The following is a 25,464-nucleotide window of genomic DNA, read 5'->3' as shown; positions in this document are numbered from 1 at the left end:
GCCTAAGAAATCCAATTGTAAAAAGGAAGACCCAGGTAAACTCCTGAGGGGTGAAAGGAGTCTTGGCAAGGCCCGGAACATGATGCATGGTGTCCTGAAGAAGCAGGATGAAGATGGAGGAATGTGGGAGTCCACTGGGTGTCTTACCAAGTAAGGGTGATGGTGGGGGGTAGGCAGCAGAAAGCAGGGAGCACAGGGACCAAGTGATAGAGAGTGTGGGAAGGGGGGGGGGCGACTTTGAAACAAGAAATAGCTGAGATGTAAGAGGAAGGGTTGGAGCTTCTGAGCCATGTTCTTATTTTAAAATATAGTAGGAAGGGCAGTAGTCAATAAAGTAGGTTAAAATAGGCAGATGGGGGTGATTTCCTTCCTATGAGAAAATGACTGTAATTTGCTGCCTGACATTCCTGAGCTGTTGGGGACTCTGTGCGTGTGCCTGGGCACCATGGATCTTTGTTCTGGAGTAAACAGGGATAGGCCTTCCGCTGGTAGCAAAAAGGGATAATAACAAGTTCCTGTTACTTTAATGCCAGTTAATTTTAAACCTTGAATTGGTCTAGCCACCTGCCCTGTTACAATGAAATTGCATTTAAACAAAAAGAAACAACTTACACAGGATACCACTTGACAGCCAGAAAAGAAGGATATTATGTAGATTGAATTAAGCCAATGCATGTTGGCATGTGTTTGCAAATATTGGCAAATTTTAGTGAAATTACTTTTCTTAGGCCATAACTATAAATTCCTTCATGGAGATCCCATTTTGCTCTCAGCACCTTATTAAACTGTTAAAAAGCCATCAAATAGATTCCTGGTGGAGCTGGGAATATATAGCTCACACCAGGTTTGCTTTGTTCAGTGGATGAGAACAGCAGTCATTGTTACCATGCACTGAGAGCTGGTATGTACAGCATTGTATTAATTAAGTACTTTACAAATATTTCTTTGAATCCTCACCACATCTCTGTGAGGTAAGTAGTGCTATTTCCACTTTATGGACAGGAAAAATGAAGCTTCAGAAGATGGTACAACTTGTCTACTGAGTGGCAGTGACGAAAAGGCAGAGCCTCTTTGAAACTGGGTCTCTCTGATTCCAAAGCCAGATTTATTAAGATTTAATAAGTACTAAGCCTCGCCTCTGGTGCCTTGTGTCTGTCGTGCCATCAGCAGTGCATCCCACGTGCCAGATTTCTAGATCCTCTGGTGGTCATGGCATGTGCTGCTGTGCTGAGCTCATTTTCCTGTTTCCCGGAAATGAGTGAAACAGACCATATTGGTGGGAAAAGACAGGCTCCAGTTATAAACAGGTTGCTTGGCAAACCCTTCATAATATAAAAAGTTAGATGTCTTAGGACGTTTGATACTGAAGGTGAGAAACTGCGCGACGGTCGGGGCTTGAAGGGTCTGACACTGAGGGAGGCGTTGGATTGACTGTCAGGTGAAGAAGAGGGAGACCGGGCTTATTGAGGTCCTCCGGGAGCCGTGTGACTCCACTGGGGCAGAGGCCTGGCTGGTTAACAGAATTTTTCCAATTCAGATAAGATTTAGTGTATGAATCAGGGTTCTCCAGAGAAATAGTTCCGATAGGATATATATAGATAAATACGGAGAGATTTACTATGAGGGATTGGCTCATTTATGGAGCCAGTTATGGAGGCTAAGTCCCGTGATTTGTTACCTGCAAGCTGGAGGCCCAGGGAAGGAGGTGGTGAAGTTCCAGTTCAAACCTGAGAAAAGGCCAGGAGCATTGATATCAGAGGACAGGAAAAGATGGCTGTCCCAGCTCAGGCAGAGAGCGTATTCACCCTTCTTCCACCTTTGTGTTCTCTTCAGGCCCTCAGTGGGTTGGTTGACACCCACCCGCATTGGTGAGGGCGATGTGCTTCACTCAGTCTGCCCCTTCCAATGCCTACGTCTTCCTGAGACACACGTGCACACACACGCACCCACACCCAGAAATAATGTTTTACTGGCTACCTGGGCATCCCTTAGCCCAGTCAAGTTGACACGTAAAATCAACCATCACGTATGGTGAACATTTTATTAAAAATAAAAAAAAAAAAAGGAGAATAGCTAGAAATGTGCACTTAACTCAGGAGCCTTGAGTTTCATTCTCATTAAACTAGAAAAAGGATAAACTATTACCAGCAAGGAAGTATATAGCACAACCCCTGAGCGATCACCTCCTCTCTTTGGAAGCAATAAAGAGAAAATGTTAAGTAGTGTTGATCAAACATTAAAAATTGTTGAGGATTTTAATGAGCAAATGTTTTTAAACTGCTAAAAACATTAAAGATGACTTGTAAATGATAGTCTTGTTATTTTTCTAAAAATGGCCACATTTAACACACCTTCTTTGAAACCTAATTTAGCGTACAAACACCAGACATTTACATAGCTTCCTCCGGTGTGTTTTGGGTATTGAGGTCCTAATCTCTTTGCTTTCTTTGCTTTTCTGAATACCAGGCACAAGTACACTCATGAGTTTCAAGACTGGTTTGTGGTGCCTTTTGATACATGGATGCTGTTTGATATTCTGTTCCCTTAAATTGGAAAGACCAAGAGCTACATAAGAATTTTTAAAGTTTCTAGATATCAAAATCTTTGGGAAGCTAAACGTTTTTGAGGGTTTCTCTCCTCTCATTTTCCTTTATATTCCCTGTTAGGACACAAGTGAAGCTTCTATAGTGTTCCATTTGACCTCACTTGTCTCTTAGATGTTGTCACCTGAGTAGCTATTTTTCTTCTTATTACAAGCATACCTTCAAAATTTCAGCTCTTGGGCACTGTAAGCAAGTCAAAATTTATAAAAGATGAATCTCATTTTTCCCCACGCACCCACCCCATCCTTAACTATGTACCCATGCGTACACAGACACATACACAGGCACACCACGCCCCTTCTCCCACTCCTGTTTTTCCTAACAAGTATACATTTATTTAATTAACCAAATTACTATTTTACACAAAAGAGACTGAAGGGTATTAGCAGAGTCACAGGTGTGAGGCGTATTCACAGGTTGGTTTGTTAAAATCATCGTAGATGGGGTAAATTCGCTCCTAATTTCCAAGTAGGAGCAGAATTTAACCTGACTTGAAGGCAATGTGGTTTAAAAAAAAATCCCATTGAATCTTTCTGAAGAGATATAATTCTTCTTTAAAGGAGTCTGATGAGCCTTAAAGGTAACTTAAAATCTGTTTTAGGGGGTTATTTTGCATTTATTCATCAGTTGTTGAAACATCCAAAATGTTTTTGTGAAGAACTAGGAAATGAAACACCATACATTCCTGCCAGTGTATTTGTTATGGGGTAGTTTTTCTTTTCCTAGAAACCTTTCTTCCTTCTCTTTTCTTTTTTTTTTTTTTAAACTTTTTATTTTATATTAGAGTATAGCGGATTAATAATGTTGTGGTAGTTTCAGGTGCACAGCAAAGGGACTCAGCCATACATATGCATGTATCCACTCTCCCCCATCTTCCTTCTGTTTAATATGATCTACGAGTTACTGTATGATGCACCCATGTCAGAATGAGATTTGTTAATGAGGTTATTTTAAGCATGTGAGGCAGAAATTGCCCTGAAAGTACTTGATTTCTGAGTGTGTCTGTTGCATAAGTAAAAGGCAGGCAACACGGGCAGCCCTGACACATCGCACCCCGAGCAGCGGGTCTTGGGAAGGAGGGAGTCAGGCTGTGGGAGGTGACACAGCCTCCGTCATGGCAACAGCGGCCGTCTCATCGGGAGCACATACTTAGGTTCGGAGCACTTGCTGTCCTCCCCGTGTGGGAGCTTGAGCCTACGGCCTCGGAGTTGAAAAGCACGCATTACTTCGTAGCGCAGTTGGGAAGTTCCTTTCTTTCAAGCACTTAGTTTAGAATAAAATGGAAACTTAATATTTAAACCAAGTATTTGGCAATGAATGTTCACACGTGAGGTGTTACGATTTTGCTTTCCCATATTCGATCTGTCAATATTCCGTGGTGGTCCAGGGTGAGAATGTGCTGTCACAGGGTAGCAGACAGTATCAGAACGGTGCCTAATTCAGTCTCTATTATAATAAAGCATTTGTATTGAATAGATAAATCCTTATTCTTCAGCAATTTGACTACCAATTTTAGAGTATTTCATTAAGTGAAACTTTTTTCCTTTCTTTCACTTCACCAACTAAACAAGATTTCCCATGGGTTAGACATCTTTGCCTGCCGTTAATTTTTTTGTTTGGTTGTTTTTTTGTTAAGAACTAATCACACCATTTTTAGAAATTAAATGTGTACATGATTCTTAGGACTATCAGTGGCTTCCTCTCGTCACAAACACCCCATAATTCCAGCTCCTTTGACAGTGACTGTAGGTTAGTATGGACACCATTTAAATAAAACCATCAGGGGCCATTCTTTTGTCCCCTTATTGCTGCCTACCTTTTTTTTTTTTTTTTAAAGAATAGCTTTATTGATATATGTCATAGACCATGGAGTTCACCTATTTAGAATGTATGATTCCATTTTTTAATATATGCACAGACTTAAGAAAATATCACTATCTCTACACAACTCTTTTTATCACACCCCCTTCCCCCAAAAATCATACCCCTTAGTAGCCACTCCTCACCTCCCACCATCCCCTGGCAACCAGTAATTTACTTTCTGTGTCTGTAGATTTACCTATACTGGACATTTCATATAAATAGAAAGATACAGTCTTTTTGACTGACTGCTTTTATTTAGTATAATTTCTTTTAATATAGCATAATGTTTTAAAAGGAATGAAATACTGATATATGCTACAACATGAATATCCATGTTGTAGCATATATCAGTATTTCATTCCTTTTTATTGCTGAGTAATATATACCATTGTATGACTGTACCTCAACTTGTTTATTAATTCATCAGCTGATGGACATTTGAGTCAGTGGTAAGCAGAATGATAGTACCCAAAGATGCCCATGTTCTTATTCCCAGACCTGTGGCATGGCAAAAGGGACTTTGCCAATATAGTTAAGGTCAAGGACCTTTTGAGACGAGATTACCCTCGATTAGCTGGTGCACCTACTCTAATCACATGAGTCCCTCAAAGTGGACAGCCTTTCATGTCTTTTGTCAAAGGACTGTGGGAGAAGAGTCAAAGAGATGCAATATTGCTGCCTGTGAAGATAAAGGAAGGAAAATTCCATGAGCCAAGGAAGTGGGTGGGATCCTAGAAGCTGGAAAAAGCAAAGAAATGGGGGCTTCCCTGGTGGCGCAGTGGTTGAGAGTCCGCCTGCCGATGCAGGGGACAGCACCGGTCCGGGAAGATCCCACATGCCGCGGAGCGGCTGGGCCCGTGAGCCACGGCCGCTGAGCCTGCGCGTCTGGAGCCTGTGCTCCGCAACGGGAGAGGCCACAGCAGTGAGAGGCCCGCGTACCGCAAAAAAAAAGCAAAGAAATGGAATTCTCCCCAAGTCCTTCCAGGAAGGATGAGACCTGTAGTTTGTAATATAATAAACTCGTGATGTTTTAAGCTATTAAATTTGTGGTAATTTGTTACAGCAGCAACAGAAAACTAATAGAGGTTTGTGTCCACTTTGGGGCTTTCATGACCAGTACTGCTATGCACATTTGTGTCCAAGTATGTGTGAGGACACATGCCTTCGTTTTTCTCGGGTATCTACCTAGGAGTGAAATTGCTGGGTCATATGGTAACTGTAAGTATAACATTTTAAGGAACTGCCAGACAGTTTTCCAAGTTGGCTGCACCATTTTGCTTTCCCATCAGCAAATATTTCCATTTCTCTACATCCTCATTAACACTTCTTATTATCTGTCCTTTTGATTTTAGTCATCCCAGTGGATGTCAAGTGGTATCTCATTATAGTTTTGATTTGTATTTTCCTAATGACTAATAATGTTGAGTGTCTTTTCATGTGCTCATTAGCTATTTGTAGAAATGGCTTTATAGAAACGTCTATTCAATCTTTATAGAAATGTCTATTCAGATCTTTTGTTGATTTTTAACCTTGCATTGTCTTTGTATTATTTAGTTGTTCTTTATATTCTGGATACAAGTCCCTTATTAGAGCCACGGTTAGCATATATTTTCTCCCAGTCAGTCGGTTGTCTTCTCACTTTATTGATAGTGTCCTTTTGAGCACAAAATGTTTTAATTTCGATGAAGTCCAATTTATTTTTTCCTTTTATCTCATATGCTTTTAGTGTCTTATCTAAGAAACTACTGACTAAGCCGACATCACAAAAATTTATAACAAGATTTTTTGAACATTACCTCTTACTTTGAGATCTGTGATCCATTTTGCGTTAGTTTTTGTGTGTAGTATGGGGTAGGTATCCAGCTTCATTCTTCTGCATGTGGATATCCAGTTTTTCCGGAGCTTAGATACAGTTAATTTTTAATTGGAAATGTTAACCCCCATAGTTTATCTTTGGGTGTTTCCCATGCTGCTGGTGTTTGGGAAGGGATGCTGCTGCGGCTGTGTTCCATGTTTGGAATTCACCATGCTGGTGACAGGCTTTTCTCACGGGCTTCAGTGAAGAATGTATAAGGAGTCTCCTGTTCCCAGATGGGTTGCAATACCTTGTCAAAATGTGTGCGAAATTTAGGAAATCAAACACACTTTTGGCTATCTCGTCCTTTCCCCTTTTCCTCTAGTCTTTGTTTCATTCCTGATGTTATTGGATTTTTTTCTACAAAATCATTACTTGAGTTGCCATGATCGGGAAGCCTGTTGAAAAAAAGGATTTTAATATTACCGTTTCCTCACTAATTTAGAGTTGCTCAACTGTTTAAGCCCTTGGAAATTATCAAGTGCACCAGGGGCCCGAATGCATTTTATTCCTCCTCTTCTGGTTTCCTTATGCTCTGCTTCCTGGGCAGAGACGGATTTTTCTCAGCTATTCCTAAACCATAGGATTGCTCTGTGCCATCCCTAGTTTATTCACGTTAGGACGTCTCTGGAAAGTAATTGTGGCGTAGGAATGGTCATGTGTGTGTCCAGGAGTTAACTACTTCTGATTTCTAAGTTAGAGAGATCCTTATTCTGGAAAGAACTGGTTCCCTAAAGTAGTGCTTCTCAAATTTGAATGTGCATCTAAGTCAGTGGCATGGACATATATACTACCAAATGTAAAATAGCTAGTGGGAAGCAGCCGCATAGCACAGGGAGATCAGCTTGGTGCTTTGTGACCGCCTAGAGGGGTGAGATAGGGAGGGTGGGAGGGAGGGAGAGGCAAGAGGGAAGAGATATGGGAACATATGTATATGTATAGCTGATTCACTTAGTTATAAAGCAGAAACTAACACACCATAGTAAAGCAATTATACCCCAATAAAGATGTTAAAAAACAAAAAAATGAATTTGAATTCAGTATATCCAGGTAGAGCCTGAGATTCCACATTTGGTCCGTGCAGAATCTCACAGGGGTGCTGATATTATTGGCCCATGAACCACATTTTGAGAAGTCAGGTCCCCCAGGATCCAAGATTCTAGGGGGAATTCAGGAACTGGTAAACTTTGGATGCATTTTAATCTAGACCCTGAGTTTTCCCTTAAGTTTTCTAGAAACCAAAACAAAATTTTTTTAATAAAACAAAATATTTCTCCCATACCCTTCAAAATAAGTCTATTTCAGATACACTCCAGCAGCTGCAGTCAGGTAGAAGTTCAGTTTCTTGAAGAAATGAAAAATTGCCTTTAGAATAATCAGAAATTTTGCTGTGGCTAGTTACATAGTTGCAAAGCCTGATATATATGCTCCAGGTGATGTCAGGGTGACATATCTGGAGGGTCTTTTGGTTATTATGTACGTCATGCCTTACAAAGGTGTTACATGACTTATGCTTTGAGAAGAGTGCCCATCTGGCTGTTTTTGTGATAAATTTCCCCCACGCGATTTACGAATGAAGTGGAGGTAAGAGTTGGATCCCCCTAATTGGTCGATTTTACTTTTCTCTAGGTTCAGTTAAGCTTTCATAGCAATTTAGGCAGGCATCATCTGATTCCTTTATCATGAAACCCGCATCTAACCAAAGTCCAGGGCTTGAAGACCTTGTATGTTACATTTCTTGGGAGTGATTTTACCTTAATTCATTCAGTGAAAGGCTGATCTCTCTCTGACCAGCGTGTCTATCTATTAGAGTCTTTCAGTTTGCTGGTAGTTACTTCAAAATCAAAGTTGTAACTGCATTAACTATCATAGTTAAAACACAATGATTTTTATAAAACATCTGTCTGCTGAATGCTATTAAGAAACGAGTTTTGAAATGTCAGTGAATTTCTGAAAGCATAAACCATATTTTTAGTTTCTTTTAGGATTATTGCAGTTTTAGGTTCTTTTTTTGTTTTGAATTTTAGAATTTTATTGTTTTATACAGCAGGTTCATATTAGTCATCCATTTTATACATATTACTATATACATGTCAATCCCAATTGCCCAATTGACCACACTACCACCATCCCCTCCACTTTCCCCCCTTGGTGTCCATATGTTTGTTCTCTACATCTGTGTCTCTATTTCTGCCCTGAAAACAAGTTCATCTGTACCATTTTTCTAGGTTCCACATATATGCGTTAATATACAATGTTTGTTTTTCTCTTGCTCACTTACTTCACTCTGCATGACAGTCTCTGGATCCATCAATGTCTATACAAATGACCCAATTTCGTTCCTTTTTATGGCTGAGTAATATTCCATTGTATATATGTACCACGTCTTCTTTATCCATTTGTCTGTCCATGGGCATTTAGGTTGCTTCCATGACCTGGCTATTGTAAATAGTGCTGCAGTGAACATTGGGGTGCCTGTGTCTTTTTGAACTGTAGTTTTCTCTGGGTATATGCCCATTAGTGGGATTCCTGGGTCATATGGTAATTCTATTTTTAGTTTTATAAGCAACCTCCATACTGTTCTCCATAATGGCTGTATCAATTTACATTCCCACCAACAGTGCAAGAGGGTTCCCTATTCTCCACACCCTCTCCAGCATTTGTTGTTTGTAGATTTTCTGATGATGCCCATTCTAACTGGTGTGAGGAGATACCTCATTGTAGTTTTTGATTTGCATTTCTCTAATCTTTAGTGATGTTGAGCAGCTTTTCATGTGCTTCTTGGCCATCTGTATGTCTTCTTTGGAGAAATGTCTATTTAGGTCTTCTGCCCATTTTTTGATTGGGTTGTTTGTTATTTTAATATTGAGATGCATTAGCTGTTTATATATTTTGGAGATTAATCCTTTGTTCGCTGATTCGTTTGCAAATATTTTCTCCCATTCTGAGGGTTGTCTTTTCGTCTTGTTTGTAGTTTCCTTTACTTTGCAAAAGCTTTTAAATTTCATTAGGTCCCATTTGTTTATTTTTGTTTTTATTTCCATTACTGTAAGAGGTGGATCAAAAAAGATCTTGCTGTGATTTATGTCAAAGAGTGTTCTTCCTATGTTTTCCTCTAAGAGTTTTATAGTGTCCGGTCTTACATTTAGGTCTCGAATCCATTTTGAGTTTATTTTTGTGTATGGTGTTACGGAGTGTTCTAATTTCATTCTTTCACATGTAGCTGTCCAGTTTTCCCAGCACCACTTATTGAAGAGACTGGCTTTTCTCCATTATATATCCTTGCCTCCTTTGTCATAGATTAGTTGACCATAGGTGCGTGGGTTTATCTCTGGGCTTTCTATCTTCTTCCATTGATCTATGTTTCTGTTTTTGTGCCAATACCAAATTATCTTGATTACTGTAGCTTTTTAGTATAGTCTGAAGTCGGGGAGTCTGATTCCTCCAGCTCTGTTTTCTTCCCCCAAGACTGTTTTGGCTATTCAGGGTCTTTTGTGTCTCCATACAAATTTTAAGATGTTTTGTTCTAGTTCTGTAAAAAATGCCATTGATAATTTGATAAGGATTGCATTGAATCTGTAGATTGCTTTGGGTAGTATAGTCATTTTCACAATATTGATTCTTCCAATCCAAGAACATGGTATATCTCTCCATCTGTTGGTATCATCTTTAATTTCTTTCATCAGTGTCTTATAGTTTTCTGCATACAGGTCTTTTGTCTCCCTAGGTAGGTTTATTCCTAGATATTTTATTCTTTTTGTTGGAATGGTAAATGGGAGTGTTTCCTTAATTTCTCTTTCAGATTTTTCATCATTAGTGTATAGGAATGCAAGAGATTTCTGTGCGTTAATTTTGTATCCTGCAACTTTACCAAATTCATTGATTATCTCTAGTAGTTTTCTGGTAACATCTTTAGGATTCTCTATGTGTAGTATCATATCATCTGCAAACAGTGACAGTTCTACTTCTTCTTGTCCAATTTGGATTCTTTTAATTTCTTTTTCTTCTCTGATTGCTGTGGCTAGGACTTCCAAAGCTATGTTGAATAATAGTGGCGAGAGTGAACATCCTTGTCTCATTCCTGATCTTAGAGGAAATGCTTTCAGTTTTTCACCATTGAGAATGATATTTGCTGTGAGTTTGCCATATATGGCCTTTATTATGTTGAGGTAGGTTCCCTCTATGCCCACTTTCTGGAGAGTTTTTGTGATAAATGGGTGTTGAATTGTGTCAGAAGCTTTTTCTGCATCTATTGAGATGATCATATGGTTTTTATGCTTCAGTTTGTTAATATGGTGTATCACATTGATTGATTTGTGTAGATTGAAGAATCCTTATATCCCTGGGATAAATCCCACTTGATCATGGTGTATGATCCTTTGAACGTGTTGTTGGATTCTGTTTGCTAGTATTTTGTTGAGGATTTTTGCATCTGTATTCATCAATGATATTGGTTTGTAATTTTCTTTTTTTGTAGTATCTTTGTCTGGTTTTGGTATCAGGGTGATGGTGGCCTCATAGAATGAGTTCGGGAGTGTTCCTTCCTCTGCAATTGTTTGAAACAGTTTGAGAAGGATGGGTGTTAGCTCTTCTCTAAATGTTTGATACAATTCACCTGTGAAGCCATCTGGTCCTGGACTTTTGTTTCTTGGAAGATTTTTAATCACAGTTTGAATTTTATTACTTGTGATTGGTCTGTTCATATTTTCTATTTCTTCCTGGTTCAGTCTTGGAAGGTTATACCTGTCTAAGAATTTGTCCATTTCTTCCAGGTTGTCCATTTTATTGGCATAGGGTTGCTTGTAGTAGTCTCTTAGGATGATTTGTATTTCTGCAGTTCTGTTGTAACGTCTCCTTTTTCATTTCTACTTTTATTGATTTGAGTCCTCTCCCTCTTTTTCCTAATGAGTCTGGCTAATGATTTTTCAATTTTGTTTATCTTCTCAAAGAACCAGCTTTTAGTTTTATTGATCTTTGCTATTGTTTTCTTTGTTTCTATTTCGTTTATATCTGCTCTGATCTTTATGATCTCTTTCCTTCTGCTAACTTTGGGTTTTGTTTGTTCTTCTTTCTCTAGTTCCTTTATGCGTAAGCTTAGATTGTTTATTTGAGATTTTTCTTGTTTCTTGAGGTAGGCTTATATTGCTATAAAATTCCCTTTTAGAACTGCTTTTGCTGCATCCCATACGTTTTGCGTCGTTGTGTTTTCATTTGTCTCTAAGTATTTTTTGATTTCCTCTTTGATTTCTTCAGTGATCTCTTAGTTATTTAATAACATATTGTTTAGTCTCCATGTGTTTGTGTGTTTTACGTTTTTTTCCCCTATAATTGATATCTAATCTCATAGCGTTGTGGTCAGAAAAGATGCTTGATATGATTTCAATTTTCTTAAATTTGCTGAGGCTTGATTTGTGACCCAAGATGTGATCTATCCTGGAGAATGTTCTATGTGCACTTGAGAAGAAAGTAATCTGCTCTTTTTGGATAGAATGTCCTATAAATATCAATTAAATCTTTTCGGTTTCTTGTGTCATTTAAAGCATGTGTTTCCTTATTAATTTTCTATCTGGATGATCTGTCCATTGGTGTGAGGTGTTAAAGTCCCCAACTCTTATTGTGTTACTGTCGATTTCCTCTTTTATAGCTGTTAGCAGTTGCCTTATGTATTGAGGTGCTCCTATGTTGGGTGCATATATAAATATATAGCTGTTACATCTTCTTCTTAGATTGATCCCTTGATCATTATGTAGTATCCTTCCTTGTCTCTTGTAACATTCTTTATTTTAAAGTCTATTTTATGTGGTATGAGTATTGCTACTCCAGCTTTCTTTTGATTTCTATTTGCATGGAATATCTTTTTCCATCCCCTCACTTTCAGTCTGTATGTGTCCCCAGGTCTGAAGTGGGTCTCTTGTAGACAGCATATATATAGGTCTTGTTAGGTATGTTCCTATTACCATTTTCTTAATTTTTATGGGTATGTTTTTGTCGGTCCTTTTTTTTTTCTTGTGTTTCCCACTTAGAGAAGTTCCTTTAGCATTTATTGTAGAGCTGGTTTGGTGGTGCTGAATTCTCTTAGCTTTTGCTGTCTGTAAAGCTTTTGATTTCTCTGTTAAATCTGAATGAGATCCTTGCTGGGTAGAGTAATCTTGGTTGTAGGTTTTTCCCTTTCATCACTTTAAATATATCATGCCACTCCTTTCTGACTTGTAGAGTTTGTGCTGAGAAATCAGCTGTTAACCTTATGGGAGTTCCCTTGTATGTTAGTTGTCATTTTTCCCTTGTTGCTTTCAATAATTTTTCTTTGTCTTTAGTTTTTATCAATTTGATTACTATGTGTCTCAGCATGTTTCTCCTTGGGTTTATCCTGTATGGGACTTGCTGCACTTCCTGGACTTGGGTGGCTATTTCCTTTCCCATATTAGGGAAGTTTTCGACTGTAATCTGTTCAAATATTTTCTCCTTTCTCTCTCTCTTCTCCTTCTTGGACCCCTATAATGCGAATGTTGTTGCGTTTAATGTTGTCCCAGAGGTCTCTTAGACTGTCTTCATTTCTTTTCCTTCTTTTTTCTTTATTCTGTTCTGTGGCAGTGAATTCCACCATTCTGTCTTCCAGGCCACTTATCTGTTCTTCTGCCTCAATTATTCTGCTATTGATTCCTTCTAGTGTGTTTTTCATTTCAGTTATTGTATTGTTCATCACTGTTTGTTCTTTAATTCTTCTAGGTTTTTGTTCTTTAATTCTTCTAGGTCTTTGTTAAACATTTCTTGCATCTTCTTGATCTTCACGTCCATTCTTTTTCTGAGGTCCTAGATCATCTTCACTATCATTATTCTGAATTCTTTTTCTGGAAGGTTTCCTGTCTCCATTTCATTTAGTTGTTTTTCTGGGGTTTTATCTTGTTCCTTCATCTGGTACAGAGCCCTCTGCCTTTTCATCTTGTTTGTCTTTCTGTGGTTGTGGTTTTTGTTTCACAGGCTGTAGGATTGTAGTTCTTCTTGCTTCTGCTGTCTTCCCTGTGGTGGGTGAGGCTACCTAAGAGGCTTGTGCAAGCTTCCTCATGGGAGGGACTGGTGGTGGGTAGAGCTGACTGTTGCTCTGGTGGGCAGAGCTCAGTGAAACTTTAATCTGCTTGACTGCTGATGGGTGGAGCTGGGTTCCCTCCTTGTTGGTTGTTTGGCCTGAGATGGCCCAGCACTGGAGCCTACAGGTTCTTTGGTGGGTCCAATGGAGGACTCTGGGAGGGCTCATGCCAAGGAGTACTTCCCAGAACTTCTGCTGCCAGTGTCCTTGTCCCCAGGGTGAACCACAGCCACCTCCCACCTCTGCAGGCACCCCTCCAACACTAGCAGGTAGGTCTGGTTCAGTCTCCTATGGGGTCACTGCTCCTTCCCCTGGGTCCCGATGCACACACTACTTTGTGTGTGTACTCCGAGTGTGGAGTCTCTGTTTCCCCCAGTCCTGTCGAATCCTGCACTCAATTCCCACTAGCCTTCAACGTCTGATTCTCTAGGAATTCCTCTTCCCGTTGCCAGACCCCCAGGTTGGGGAGCCTGACATGGGGCTCAGAACCTTCACTCCAGTGGGTGGACTTCTGTGGTATAAGTGTTCTCCAGTCTGTGAGTCACCCACCCAGCAGTTATGGGGTTTGATTTTATTGTGATTGCACCCTTCCTACCATCTCGTTGTGGCTTCTCCTTTGTCTTTGGATGTGGGGTATCTTTTTTGGTGAGTTCCAGTGTCTTCCTGTCGATGATTGTTCAGCAGGTAGTTGTGATTCGGGTGCTCTCACAAGAGGGAGTCTATTTTTGTTATGTAAAACTTAGTCCAGGGAGGGAAAGGGGGAGACATTGATTGACTCACTGACTCATTTGTCATTCCACCTTCACCTGATAAAGATTATTTATCTTGGAGCTGGATTAGAAGTACAGTCATCCCATGGTATCTGCAGGCAGTTGTTTCCAGGAGCCCCACTGATACCAAAATCCTTGGATGCTTCAGTCCCTTATGTAAAATGGCAAAGTACAATGAGTACAGTGAGCCCTCCATATCCGTGGGTTTCACATCAGTGGATGTGGAGGGCCGAGTTTAGTTTTATGTGGTTGTGGGTGCCCATGTTGATTGGAAAGGGGGAGAAAAAAAGAGAGGAAGACTGTTCATTTGTATGAGTATATCAAGACTTCCTAGTCTATGCTAATTTCTATAACTTTTATAAAAAGTCTTTATGACTTAGCTTCCTTGCTAGGAGATGAAGCAAAGTTAAAAATTTGTATGTTCTCCTTAGTGGACTATATTTAAAATCCAAATGGTTTACCTAATGTGCTGTTTTTGGTAAGTAAGAGCCAGTGCCTTCTGGTGGCTGGCTTAGGATGAAATACAACTGTAATAGTAATAGTAGCCATAATCATTGGGAGTAGTAGTTGTTGTTCCATTGTTTTAGCTGTGAAAGGATCCATGCCCCAACCTGTGGGTAACGTCTGGGTAACTCGATGGACCATCTGCTTGGTTCTGGAAAACCTCACTTATACTAGCTGAAGGAATTCTATCAGAGTGTGGTTCTGAACCATAGTTGAAAGTATTTGCCAAGCCCTGTCATTTGTGCCATTATCTCCATATACTCATTTTGGTTTCATCTCAATGCTGAAGTATTTACAGGAATGCTGGGAGCTCCAAGCCTGACCCCTGCAGACAGTAATGATGTGAAACGCAATTGTATATTTTTGTTAAGCTCTGAGAAACATGACAGATTGCCCTCATCCATGAGTCCCCTCTCTCCTCCTTGAAAAAGACTGTGTTGACCCAAGCATTGTGATAAATAACTTCTGGTAGTAATGGCGAAAGCTGAGGGAGAGTACCGTTTTGCTTTGCAGCCATCCTGGTGCCTGGTACTCACATTTGAAACAGTTGAGGAAATAATTTTCAGAAAATGAACAAAACTGTGAAGCCAAGAGCTACATCCGTTGGAAATTGTTGAGTGAAGTACTGAAATGCAGAAGCAAGCTCGTACATCTTAACCCATCATCGCAAATCTCCATCAGAGAATCGTGCACGGGCCATCCTTTGAACGTACATTTTAAATGCAAAAGATGTGAAAAGGGAAGAGTCATTGTGACAACTCATACAAGATCATGGAAGAGAGAGCCACCTGGAGACAACCAGCAGAGTCCATGCCAGGGATGTGAGGGGCCAAGGGCCTGGCACACAGGATAGTCCCAGGTGGTCTTCTAAGTGAGGAAAGAGAGAGATGGATAGCTTCTTTAGGAAGGGGAAGGACAGTACAGTCAGCTCTGTCTTTGAAGCTGTGTAATTGTCATGAGTGTGTAGATTTTTCTTCCATTCATTTATTAAGGCCGATACAAGGAATCATTGCATCACCTGGGATTTTGAAGTTCAGTTAGAAAACAAAGAAAAACACAAAGGTAAGCGTCTGACTGTCCAGTTAGGATGCAAACTTCACACCTCAATCTTATGATTAAGAGAATATTAAAGGGTGCTATCCATATTAGTAATGAAGTGGTGCTAATCTGTTGTACTGAAAAATGAAGGATCAAGGAAAACTCTAAAATACATCTTGTGATCAAAACTTGGAAGATAGTCCTGCAGTGACAAATGATTAATTAGAAAAATATTGACCTCAGCCACCAGAAATTAAGGTATCTGTAAGATAAAATCCATGAGAAATTAATTTTAAATAACTTCATTTTTTTGCATCACAGTGGCATATTTTCTGTTACCAGCTTTACTGTCTGTTACCAAACGACAGTGAAATATAATGCATAATTTAAGACTCAGTAAATCCCAGTAACGCTGAGCAGCTAAAAAAAGAATGACATGTTGACATCAAAAACAAGGGGCGCAGCAAAGGAAAGGGAAGAGCCATGCTGCTTGTTGGCTGCAGTGTTTCTTGAGTCCTTACCTGCATCCTCAAACCCCTGTCCTGGTGACCTCCTTATCCCATTTCCACTTCCTTGGTGATGCTTTTTTGAGATTGGTAAGGTGTGACGCAAGACAGCAGGGTTTTTTTAGACAGAAAAGATTTCATCACTCATTGTTTTTGATTGATGCCTTTAAAACACAAGGTAAAACATGGAAATTATACACTACAGCAAAGCAATTCACTTTTCAAATTGACTGTTTAAAAATTTTCCAATGAAGACTAATTGCCTTATAGACTTTCCTGCCCTTCCTCTCAGCGTACCCATGAGCTAGGGTTTTAAAAGAGGCTATACAGTCCTTCTCTTCTGAAAGTAGCCCAGAACACGCACAGAGATGACCTGTTCTTTATTAAGTGGTCCTCATCTCCTGTTTCCAGGACTGTGGCCCCTCAGCAAGGAGGGAATAATTTCCCTTTGGCCAGTGAAGGAGTGAGCAACCGTAACGGTTGAGCTGCTTTTTTTTGTGGAATCCCCTCAATGGAAGTTCTCCTGTTCAGCATCTTTTAGGATCATTTGAGTTTCATACCTGTTCATGGTTCTGCGCATTACTCCCCTATTACACCCACCTCCTGACTGTGTAGGTGTTTGCAGCATTCAGACTGGGCACATAACTCAGGACTGCAAAGAAAAAATTGTCTAAAGAAGAAAAAGAGCTCAAATTCCAATTAATCTAGTGCTGGCTTCTCAAAATAGCTGTGCGCTGAAGGACCCATTTTTAAATTCCCAGTCTGCTTGGACCGTTGCTTGAAGTACATAGAGTAAAAATGAATTGGTAGAAAAATGAAATGAAAAAAGACATATCCACATTTTTTTAAAAAAAGTATTATTAGATTCAACAGTCATAAAATTACTCTTCAAGTTCTACAAAAGTTTCTGAATACTCTTTCTCAATTTCTTCTCTTATTACAGAACAGGAGGGGATAGAACAGCCTGAGGCCCACACTTTGAGTAGCTCTCATCTAACGCACTCATATTCACTCACTTGTACCCACTGCCGTTCCAAGTCATCTTGTTTTTTAAATAAATTGTTGTTTAAACCTTTAGATAAAGTATTGCACTTAAGACAAGGCTGTGTGCCTTTTAAATAGATGGAGGTACATCTAAATTACAAACTCGAATACATTATTAGTCATAGAAGATTTTAACAATTATTTGGCAAACACTAATTGCTGCATTTCACATTTCTTTGGCTTCATCTCCTATCACCCATTATAAATCTCACCCAGCCACTTCTGCCTACTAACAATACCAAATGGTGCTATCAAGTGATTTTTGACAACATCCATCTAGATACTTTACACATCTCAACATAGTTTTTAAGGTCTTGAATTATTTAATTGAAAAAAGCTAATCTGGGACCTTAGTTTTGTTAAAATTACTTTTAAAGCTATAGAAAAATAATCACATTAAATTCTAATCCACTCATATCTCAAGCAGTTAAAAAATATTTGAGTTCCATGAATTCCTTGTTCAGAGTGGGTACGTAGAGAAATAACGTTACTTACAGAATACCAGCTTGATGGACCTCATATGCCAAACAGATACTGTCTGCCATTGGTGGTTAGGTGAGCTTCTCTCTTCCCAATGCACAAGGTAAAGTTTAACACGGAAAGAACTCAAGGGGGTGTACTTGCTGTCTTGCAGTGTTTGGCGGGCTGCCATGTGGACAGGAAGTTTGAGTAGCCCTTTGACTGGAGAGCACACAGACCTGTGGGTAGAAGTCAACAGAGAGGCTGATTTCAATTACATGAAGGGTTTCCCAACTAGCACACACACGTTTAGAGAGAGACAAGGAGGAACTGAAGAACTCTTCTGGTCTTCCTCAGCTATGGGAGGTCCTGTGCTGCACATGAGGCTGCTAGGGTGAGCCTGAGAGTAGAATAAAAGCTTGGACTACTCACTCCAAGAAATGGAAGAAGGCCTTGCCAGTGAAAGAAAGATTGAGGAGCGGGCACATGACTGATTGTTGGGCTGTTGGGGAGGGATACCCATGCTGTGGATACAGATTGGTCTGGGTGACTCTTAAGGAGTTTTCCATCTTTGAGAAGCTCAGATAGCAGATTCTGGTCTCTGTGATGGAGACTGGCTACTCCTTCCTTCCTCCCTCCCTCCCTCCCTCCCTCCCTCCCTCCCTCTCTCCCTCCCTCCCTCTCTCCCTCTCTCATTATAAAACAGCTTGAACCTATAGAAAGTCACCAGATTTAATATTTTGCCGTATTTCCTCTCTCTCATTCTCTTTTTTTTAATGTTATGGATACAGCTAAGCCTTATCACCACCATTTCATCCTTTTTTTCCTTCTTTCCTACTCAGAGGTGGCTGCTGAATTGTTCAGAAGCTCTTTGACTGTCTCTTGTGAGATTCCTCTGTGGTGAGGAATTTTATTTTTACTTTCTGACTTTTACCCAGCCAAGGCATTTCTGAGTGGTGATGGTTTTTTAACATCTCTGGTATAAGCAGTAAAGATAGACATAGAAGGTTTGAGGGCTTTGCTAAAACTTATGTGGTTAAAATCAGCCTCTAGTAACTAATTGTCATATATATGTGTTTTCTAGTCCTGTGATCTGCTGTCATATACAAAATTGTGAATTGCAAAGTTTACTCTGATTAAAGACACAGATTTTTTAAAATTTATTTACTTATTTCTGGCTGCACTGGGTCTTCATTGCTGCACACTGGCTTTCTTTAGTTGTGGCGAACGGGCTACTCTTCGTTGGGGTGTGCAGGCTTCTCATTGCGGTGGCTTTTCTTGTTGCGGAGCATAGGCTCTAAGCACACAGGCTTCAGTAGTTATGGCATGCAGGCTCAGTAGTTGTGGCTCGCGGGCTCTAGAGCGCAAGCTCAGTAGTTGTGGTGCACGAGCTTAGTTGCTCCACGGCATGTGGGATCTTCCCGGACCAGGGCTCGAACCCGTGTCCCCTGCATTGGCAGGCAGATTCTTAACCACTGCGCCACCAGGGAAGTCCCAAAGACACAGATTTTGATACCAAGAATGCTATAGTTGCCTGTCTTATGGTAGCCAGGCCAGAAGGGACTAGAAGATGATAATCACGATACGTTCATTCATACAATTAGTTTATTCACATCTCTCCTCCATTTATTAGATAAGTGTTTAAAGGGCATACTCTGTGCCAGCCATTGTACTAGGCTTCATGGATACCAGGCAGTAGACAGAAATCCCTACTTTCATCAAGTTGACAGTCTAGTTACGAGAAGACAGGAGAACAAAGGAACATGTCAGATGGAGAAGAAATACGTACCGTGGAGAACTATAAAAGAGGGTAGGTGAAAAGCAGTGTGGGTTGGAGGCAGGGGCCACTGTTCTGTTTTGGGTGGTTGGCGAAGGCCTCTCTAATATGGGGACATGTGAGCCTCCCTCGAGGAAGTGAGGGACAAGCTGTGGGTGTCGAGGGAAGCGCGTTCTAGGGATCAGCAAGTGGAGGGAGGTTTAGGCGGGAGTGTGCTTCGTGTGAGGACAGCTGCGAGGCAGTGTGGATGGGTGGTGTGAGCTGAGGACCAGCCATAGGCGATGTGATCAGAGGTCGCAGTTGCTCCTCAAAACAGTCCTGGGGCAGGGCTAAAGCTGTTGTTATTACACCCATTTTTACACATGAGGAAACTAAGGCCTAGATGAGTGACTTGCTCAAGGCGACTTGCTGGTTGATGACAGGACCAGGACTAGCCTGTCTGCTGGATTCCAAAACACTGCCCCTTCCTGTACCACGACTTCATTTTTTAATGTAACTAAGACATGGTTGAGTTTTTATAGCTCATTCTTTGGTCGAATTGCATAAAATCCCTGGACATCAGTTCCCACATCTATAAAATCGTGGAAATAAGATTCAGGGTTGTTGTGAGATCCAGACAGGATGACGTTGATGGGGCCCTGTGGACTGCAGTGCTCTCTGGCTGGAGCTGGACAGCGCCTGTGGCCAGGTTCCTGATGGGCAGGCCTGGAGTTTGTAAATTGACCTTATTCAAGGCCAAATCTATATAACCAGAGCGTAGCATTTTTGGTCCCTATAGATGCCCCATATTCTGATTTTTCAGGAGTCGTCAAGTCAGGTTCAATGCAGATTCTAACAGATTTAGACGTACTTAAGTGACTCTGCATCTCTTTTCCTGCTTGTCCCTAAAGATAACACAGAAATGCAAATACGGTTTGATGCATTTAGCTGGCACAGATTCTACTACTGTGTATTTTACCTATCTCTATTTTAAGTGCATTTTCCTTTGTAATTTCTGGTTTCCTTTTATGTTCTGCCAAATCCCATTAACTTGTCCTTGAGCTGTGTAATCTCGAGTTAGCTACTAGGAGTGACGGGGTTTGCCCAAAGTGGAACCTGACGGGCCGGGAATGAGGAGCTCCTTTCTGCCAGCGCTGCAGCTCCGTCCAGCCTCTGACTGCTCGCGGTCTATTGTGTCTTCTCAAGGCAGCTGCTGGCCTGGTGGTCCCGGCACAACCTAAGCCTTATGAGGAAATTTTAGATCTGTTTGGTCTGAGTAGTAGGCCAAGGACCATTTGTGAAGGTAGACTTAAGAAAGCGCTTTCCAGGCAGAGGGGACAAAAAGTGATGCAGTTCAATGACCAAAGAAAGGTCAGGGTGGCTGGAGCACAGTGGGAGTGGAGAATAAATGAGATTGAGGTGGTAGGTGGGTCCAGAGCCCATAAAGGCCTTGTCAACCACGATACAGAGTTTAGATTTTATCATATGGATGGTGGGACGTGGGGGACAGCTTTTAAGCAAAGGTATGACATGACATGTTTTGCATTCCTGCTACCATGAAGGCAGATGGGGTCATAGTGCATACCACTTCGGCGGCCGGTACAGGGGTCCATTTGAGAGATGGCTGGCTGTGGCCAAGTGGAAGCCATAGAAGTGGTAGGAAGCAGTGGGTTCAGGGCATATGTTGAGATGGCACTAACAAGTCTTGATAATGGATTGACTTCTTTGAGATGGTTAGGAAAAGAATGGAATCAAGATAGTTTCTACTGTTTTGTTGTAAGCAACTGAGTAAATTAGTGACACCATTTAAGTGAAAGACTCCAGGAGGCATGGATTAGGAAAGACTGGGAAAGGGAGGAGAGAGCAAATCAATGATGCTATTTGGCAATGTTATGTTTGAGAGACCTGTGATAGACACCCAGGTGGGATTGTCGGGTAGGGGGTTGCAATCCAGAGTTCAAGGAGGAGAAATACAGACTTTGGATGCTTCAGCATTGAAGTGGTACTTAAAGGAATACATTGGATGGTTAAGATCACATAGGAAGAGAGTATAGCCAAGACAGAGACCTGGGATGCTCCAACAGTTAGATCTAACCGGAGGAGGAAGAGTCAGAAGAGGGAGCAGAAGGAAGCACACTTCACAAGAAGTGGGAAAAAAGGATTTGGTAATTAAGCTTTTTTAAAAGGCGGAATAACATCAGTGTCTTTTTCCTTGGAAACAGTGTTATTGGTATAATTTATTCAAGTACGAGAATAATTCATGCTGACTACTTTTAGTTTTTTAATTAAAATTTTTAATTAAAAATTAAATTACAATGAAAAACCAATCCATTCTCATTCTTTAAAAACATTTTAAATAAAAAGTATAGAGAAGAAGAGAAATCACTTAAAACTTGAAGACTCTTAGAAATTCCAATTTCAAATGCTAACATTTTAGTGTGTTTTTCCAATCATTCCTGATGCTTCCAAGGTATTTTTATATAACTGAGGTGATATTGCATAGATGTAGACAGCTGTGTGTGATGCTTTCTACATGCAACATTATAATGGAAGCAATTCCTGGTGTTATAAATTGTTTAATAAAATTTTAATTTCTGTTTAAAATTAAACAGAAATTTAATAAGTTTTTAACAAAAACTTATTTTTTAAATGCTTCCAAATCTGTATCTTTGCTATTCTTGAGCAGTTCCTGATTTTTTCATTTTTCCTCCTAGGGGAGAAAGTGAAGTAGACGACTCGTCTCCTTGACCTAGTATTTCCCTACTGTATAAGAAAAAGTAAAGAGTCAGTCAAACTGCCTACTTAGAAATTGGGCTCAGTAAGATTCCCTCTAGTGAGGGATACGAAAACCTTGTGATTCAGCTCTATCCTTCATTTTCCTGTAGCCCTTAAATTAAAATCTGTCACGAATACTCCATTTTCAGGTTAGATTTCCTAACAAAACAGTCCTTTAAAATATCCAAATACAATGACTTAAAAAATAAGATGGCAGATAAAAAAGGGAAATGCTGCTGAAGTATACAGTATTCTGTATTTGAAAGTCTCCAAGCTAGAAAGCTAAATATACTTTCTGCACACAAAAGATCAGAGTCAATGGCAGTTGAGGCAGTGGCTCTTTCTGACCTGTTGCTTGGATTGCTGTATGTGAAAGTCATTAAAATGGCCTCTTAAAAAAAGACTAAGTAAAACGTACACATATATACGTACCTGATGTTTTAAATTTTTACTTATTGTGGAATATCATTAATACGTCTTTAACCTTGGGTGTTTTTAGTCTAAAGGGACAATTTATGTGCAAATTGAAAAGTAACATAATATTTATTTTACAGTAGTAAGGTTTGAATTGAGATGAGTAGAGACCACTCTCAGATCTCTAAATAAAGGGGTGATAGAATTGTCATTCATGGACTTTTTAAAGAAAATCTGATTATTTGGAACAATGGAAATATATCTTTAATCAAGATGCATTCACCTTTTAGGGAAAGTGTATGATTAAATTATCATTAGAAGTGGTTGATGAGTGTTGTGTGTGTATATGTCCATGCCTTTTTTCTACTCCAGGTTTTTACTCTCAGGTTTCCATCACCATTGCTTGCTACAACAGATGGGAGGGTTTCTGTAGCCCACAGTTTATCTCCCATTGCACCTTGGCACCATCTTCTACAAAGGACATGTGTGTGTGTGTGTGTGTGTGTGTGCGCGTGTGTGTGCGCGCGCGCACAGGTGTAGGAGCCAAAAGCTACGTGAGCTTCGACCACAAGCAGGCCCTCTGTTGTTCTTCCAAGGTTTTGTTTAGGAACTGACACATAAAAAGTCTTAAGTATTTATTTGTTGGAGTAAGTGAAAAACAGTGTTATAGAAACAACAGTGATTCCAGCTGGGAGAGGATTGCACAACATGTGGAACTGGATTGGGATAACTAGCCTCAAGGGCTATCTTCCTCCTTTGGCAGTTCTGCTCCATGGGTCATAGAGCCAGAGATCCATGTTGTTTGTAGATCAGAACAGCAGACTTCCTGTAGGTTCTCAAGGTTTTCTTCCTTAGACGGACTGGGACGAGAGAGCAAAAGACCAGACTTGGAGGGTGGAGAGTGCACAGCAAGATTCAGGTTCAGCAAACACGTATTCAATGTCAGCTGCATTCCAGGCACTTTGCAATCACTTTCCCACGTTCCTCGTGTGAGATGACACTCCTCTACGTAGACATCATTAGCCCACTTTACTGATGAGGAAACTGAAGCTTAGAAAATGTAAATAATTTGACTCAGGCGACCTTGTGTACAGGCAAGGCTGAAATATGAACTCAAGCCTCCAGACATTTAAGCCACCATAGGAACTTTCAAATAAATAGCCCCAAAGAGTAGATGTGTAGATGGTTAAGTCTGAATCCTGGTTAAGATGGTTTCTCATGTCCCTTTTCTTCTTCTTTTTTAAAATTTATTTAAGTATAGTTGACTTACAAAACTATATTACTTTCAGGTGTTCAACATAGTGATTTTTATAGTTTTATAGATTATACACCATAAGAGTTATTATAAAATATTGGCTATATTCCCTGTGCTGTACGTTACATCCCTGTGACTTAGTTATTTTATAACTGCTAGTTTGTACCTCTTTTTTTCTAATTGCATTTTTTATTGAAGTACAGTTAATATGCAGTATTAAATAAGTTACAGTATACAACATAGTGATTCACAATCTTTAAAGGTGATACTTCATTTATAGTTATTATGAAATGTTGGCTATTTTCCCTGTGTTGTACAAGTCCTCGTAGTTTATTTATTTTATACGTAATAGTTTGTACCTCTTAATCCCATACCTCTATCTGGCCCCTCCCCCTTCCCTGTCCCCACTGTTAACCACTAGTTTGTTTTCTATATCTGTGAGTCTGCTTCTTTTTTGTTACATTCACTAGTTTTATTTTTTAGATTCCACTCATCTGTCCCTTTTCTGATATCCAATAAAAAAAAAATCCATACAAACCATGGCAGATTCCAGTAAATCACAGAATCCTCTATTTGGAAAGAATAGCTTTGTATTTGGGGAATAGAGGCACAGAGAGGACGAGTGATTTACCTGTAGCCACATTGCCACTTGTGACAAAGCCAAGACTCAAAACCCTCAGGCTGAAGTCTTTCAGCATCCTCTTAATAACCAATATTCGAATGACATGGTAACTTTCCAGCAACTGGCTATAGTCAAATAGATCTGCTTTAGATGAATCAAGGGAGTATTAGAGCACTGGTCCCCTGTCACTTAGATGGGGTGCTTGACCTAACCAAGTAGGTGTGAAGTTGTAGCAGGATGCAATCACCTATATTATTCCATAAAACCAGTTTAATAACTGGGGGTCTGTGTTTGGACTGGACATGTGGGACTTGAGGAATGTATTTCATTTCAGTTCCTTAACTCTGTTCGTTCTAATATGAATGAGTGGCAAGGTCATTCATGAGCATGATGTTCCTGGTGCTAAACCTCTGGCATCCTTTGCCTGTGCCCTGAGGCTGGCCCTTGAGTTTTGTGACTGAATGTCATTGTTCTTGCTTCAAAGGGACTATATCAAAACCTGGTTGGGAAGGGAGAGGGAAGCAGAGTCGGAAAGATAAAACTAGTGTATACGTATACAGGCCCTTTTATGTAAATCTTCATTTAAGCCTAGGAAATGTTCTGTGAAGTAAGCAATACCCCCATTTTCATAGATGGAACACTGAAACTCAGTGATATAATATAGTTTGTCCACGTTTCTCAGTGGAGTGAATGGTTGAACCTTTGCTTTAAACTTGGGTTTCTAACTTTGAAGTTCATATTCTTTTTTACCCCTCTGCGTTATATCCCTAAAGTATAGAAAACAAAGCATTCTTATTTAGTAGATTTTGTTTTTACAATAGAGAGACTTCACACTGGTTGTTCTGGTCATCTCTGTCTGAACTTTTAAGCATATTAAATTTTGGAGTTTCATCTATGTACCAATTGTAACACATCC

General features: G+C 40.0%; 1 protein-coding gene across 4 annotated transcripts in view; it reads left to right on the top strand.

The window, feature by feature from the left end:
- STXBP6 (syntaxin binding protein 6) overlaps positions 1–25,464 on the top strand; it is a 273,927-nt gene that overhangs the window by 125,407 nt on the left and 123,056 nt on the right. The window contains exon 1 of one of the 4 annotated variants that reach the window (XM_049705355.1): positions 13,465–13,674. The exons of the other annotated variants lie outside the window; for them this stretch is intronic. Coding sequence (XP_049561312.1) covers positions 13,509–13,674 — 166 coding nt within the window. The 5' untranslated portion in view covers positions 13,465–13,508. Of the gene's footprint in view, positions 1–13,464; positions 13,675–25,464 lie in introns of those variants that run through there. 4 annotated transcript variants of the gene reach the window in all.

Source organism: Orcinus orca, chromosome 2 (assembly GCF_937001465.1).
Source record: "Orcinus orca chromosome 2, mOrcOrc1.1, whole genome shotgun sequence".
Classification (NCBI taxonomy): domain Eukaryota; kingdom Metazoa; phylum Chordata; class Mammalia; order Artiodactyla; family Delphinidae; genus Orcinus; species Orcinus orca.
Note: the sequence above shows the minus strand (reverse complement) of the source record. Positions and strands in the feature narration are given on the sequence as shown.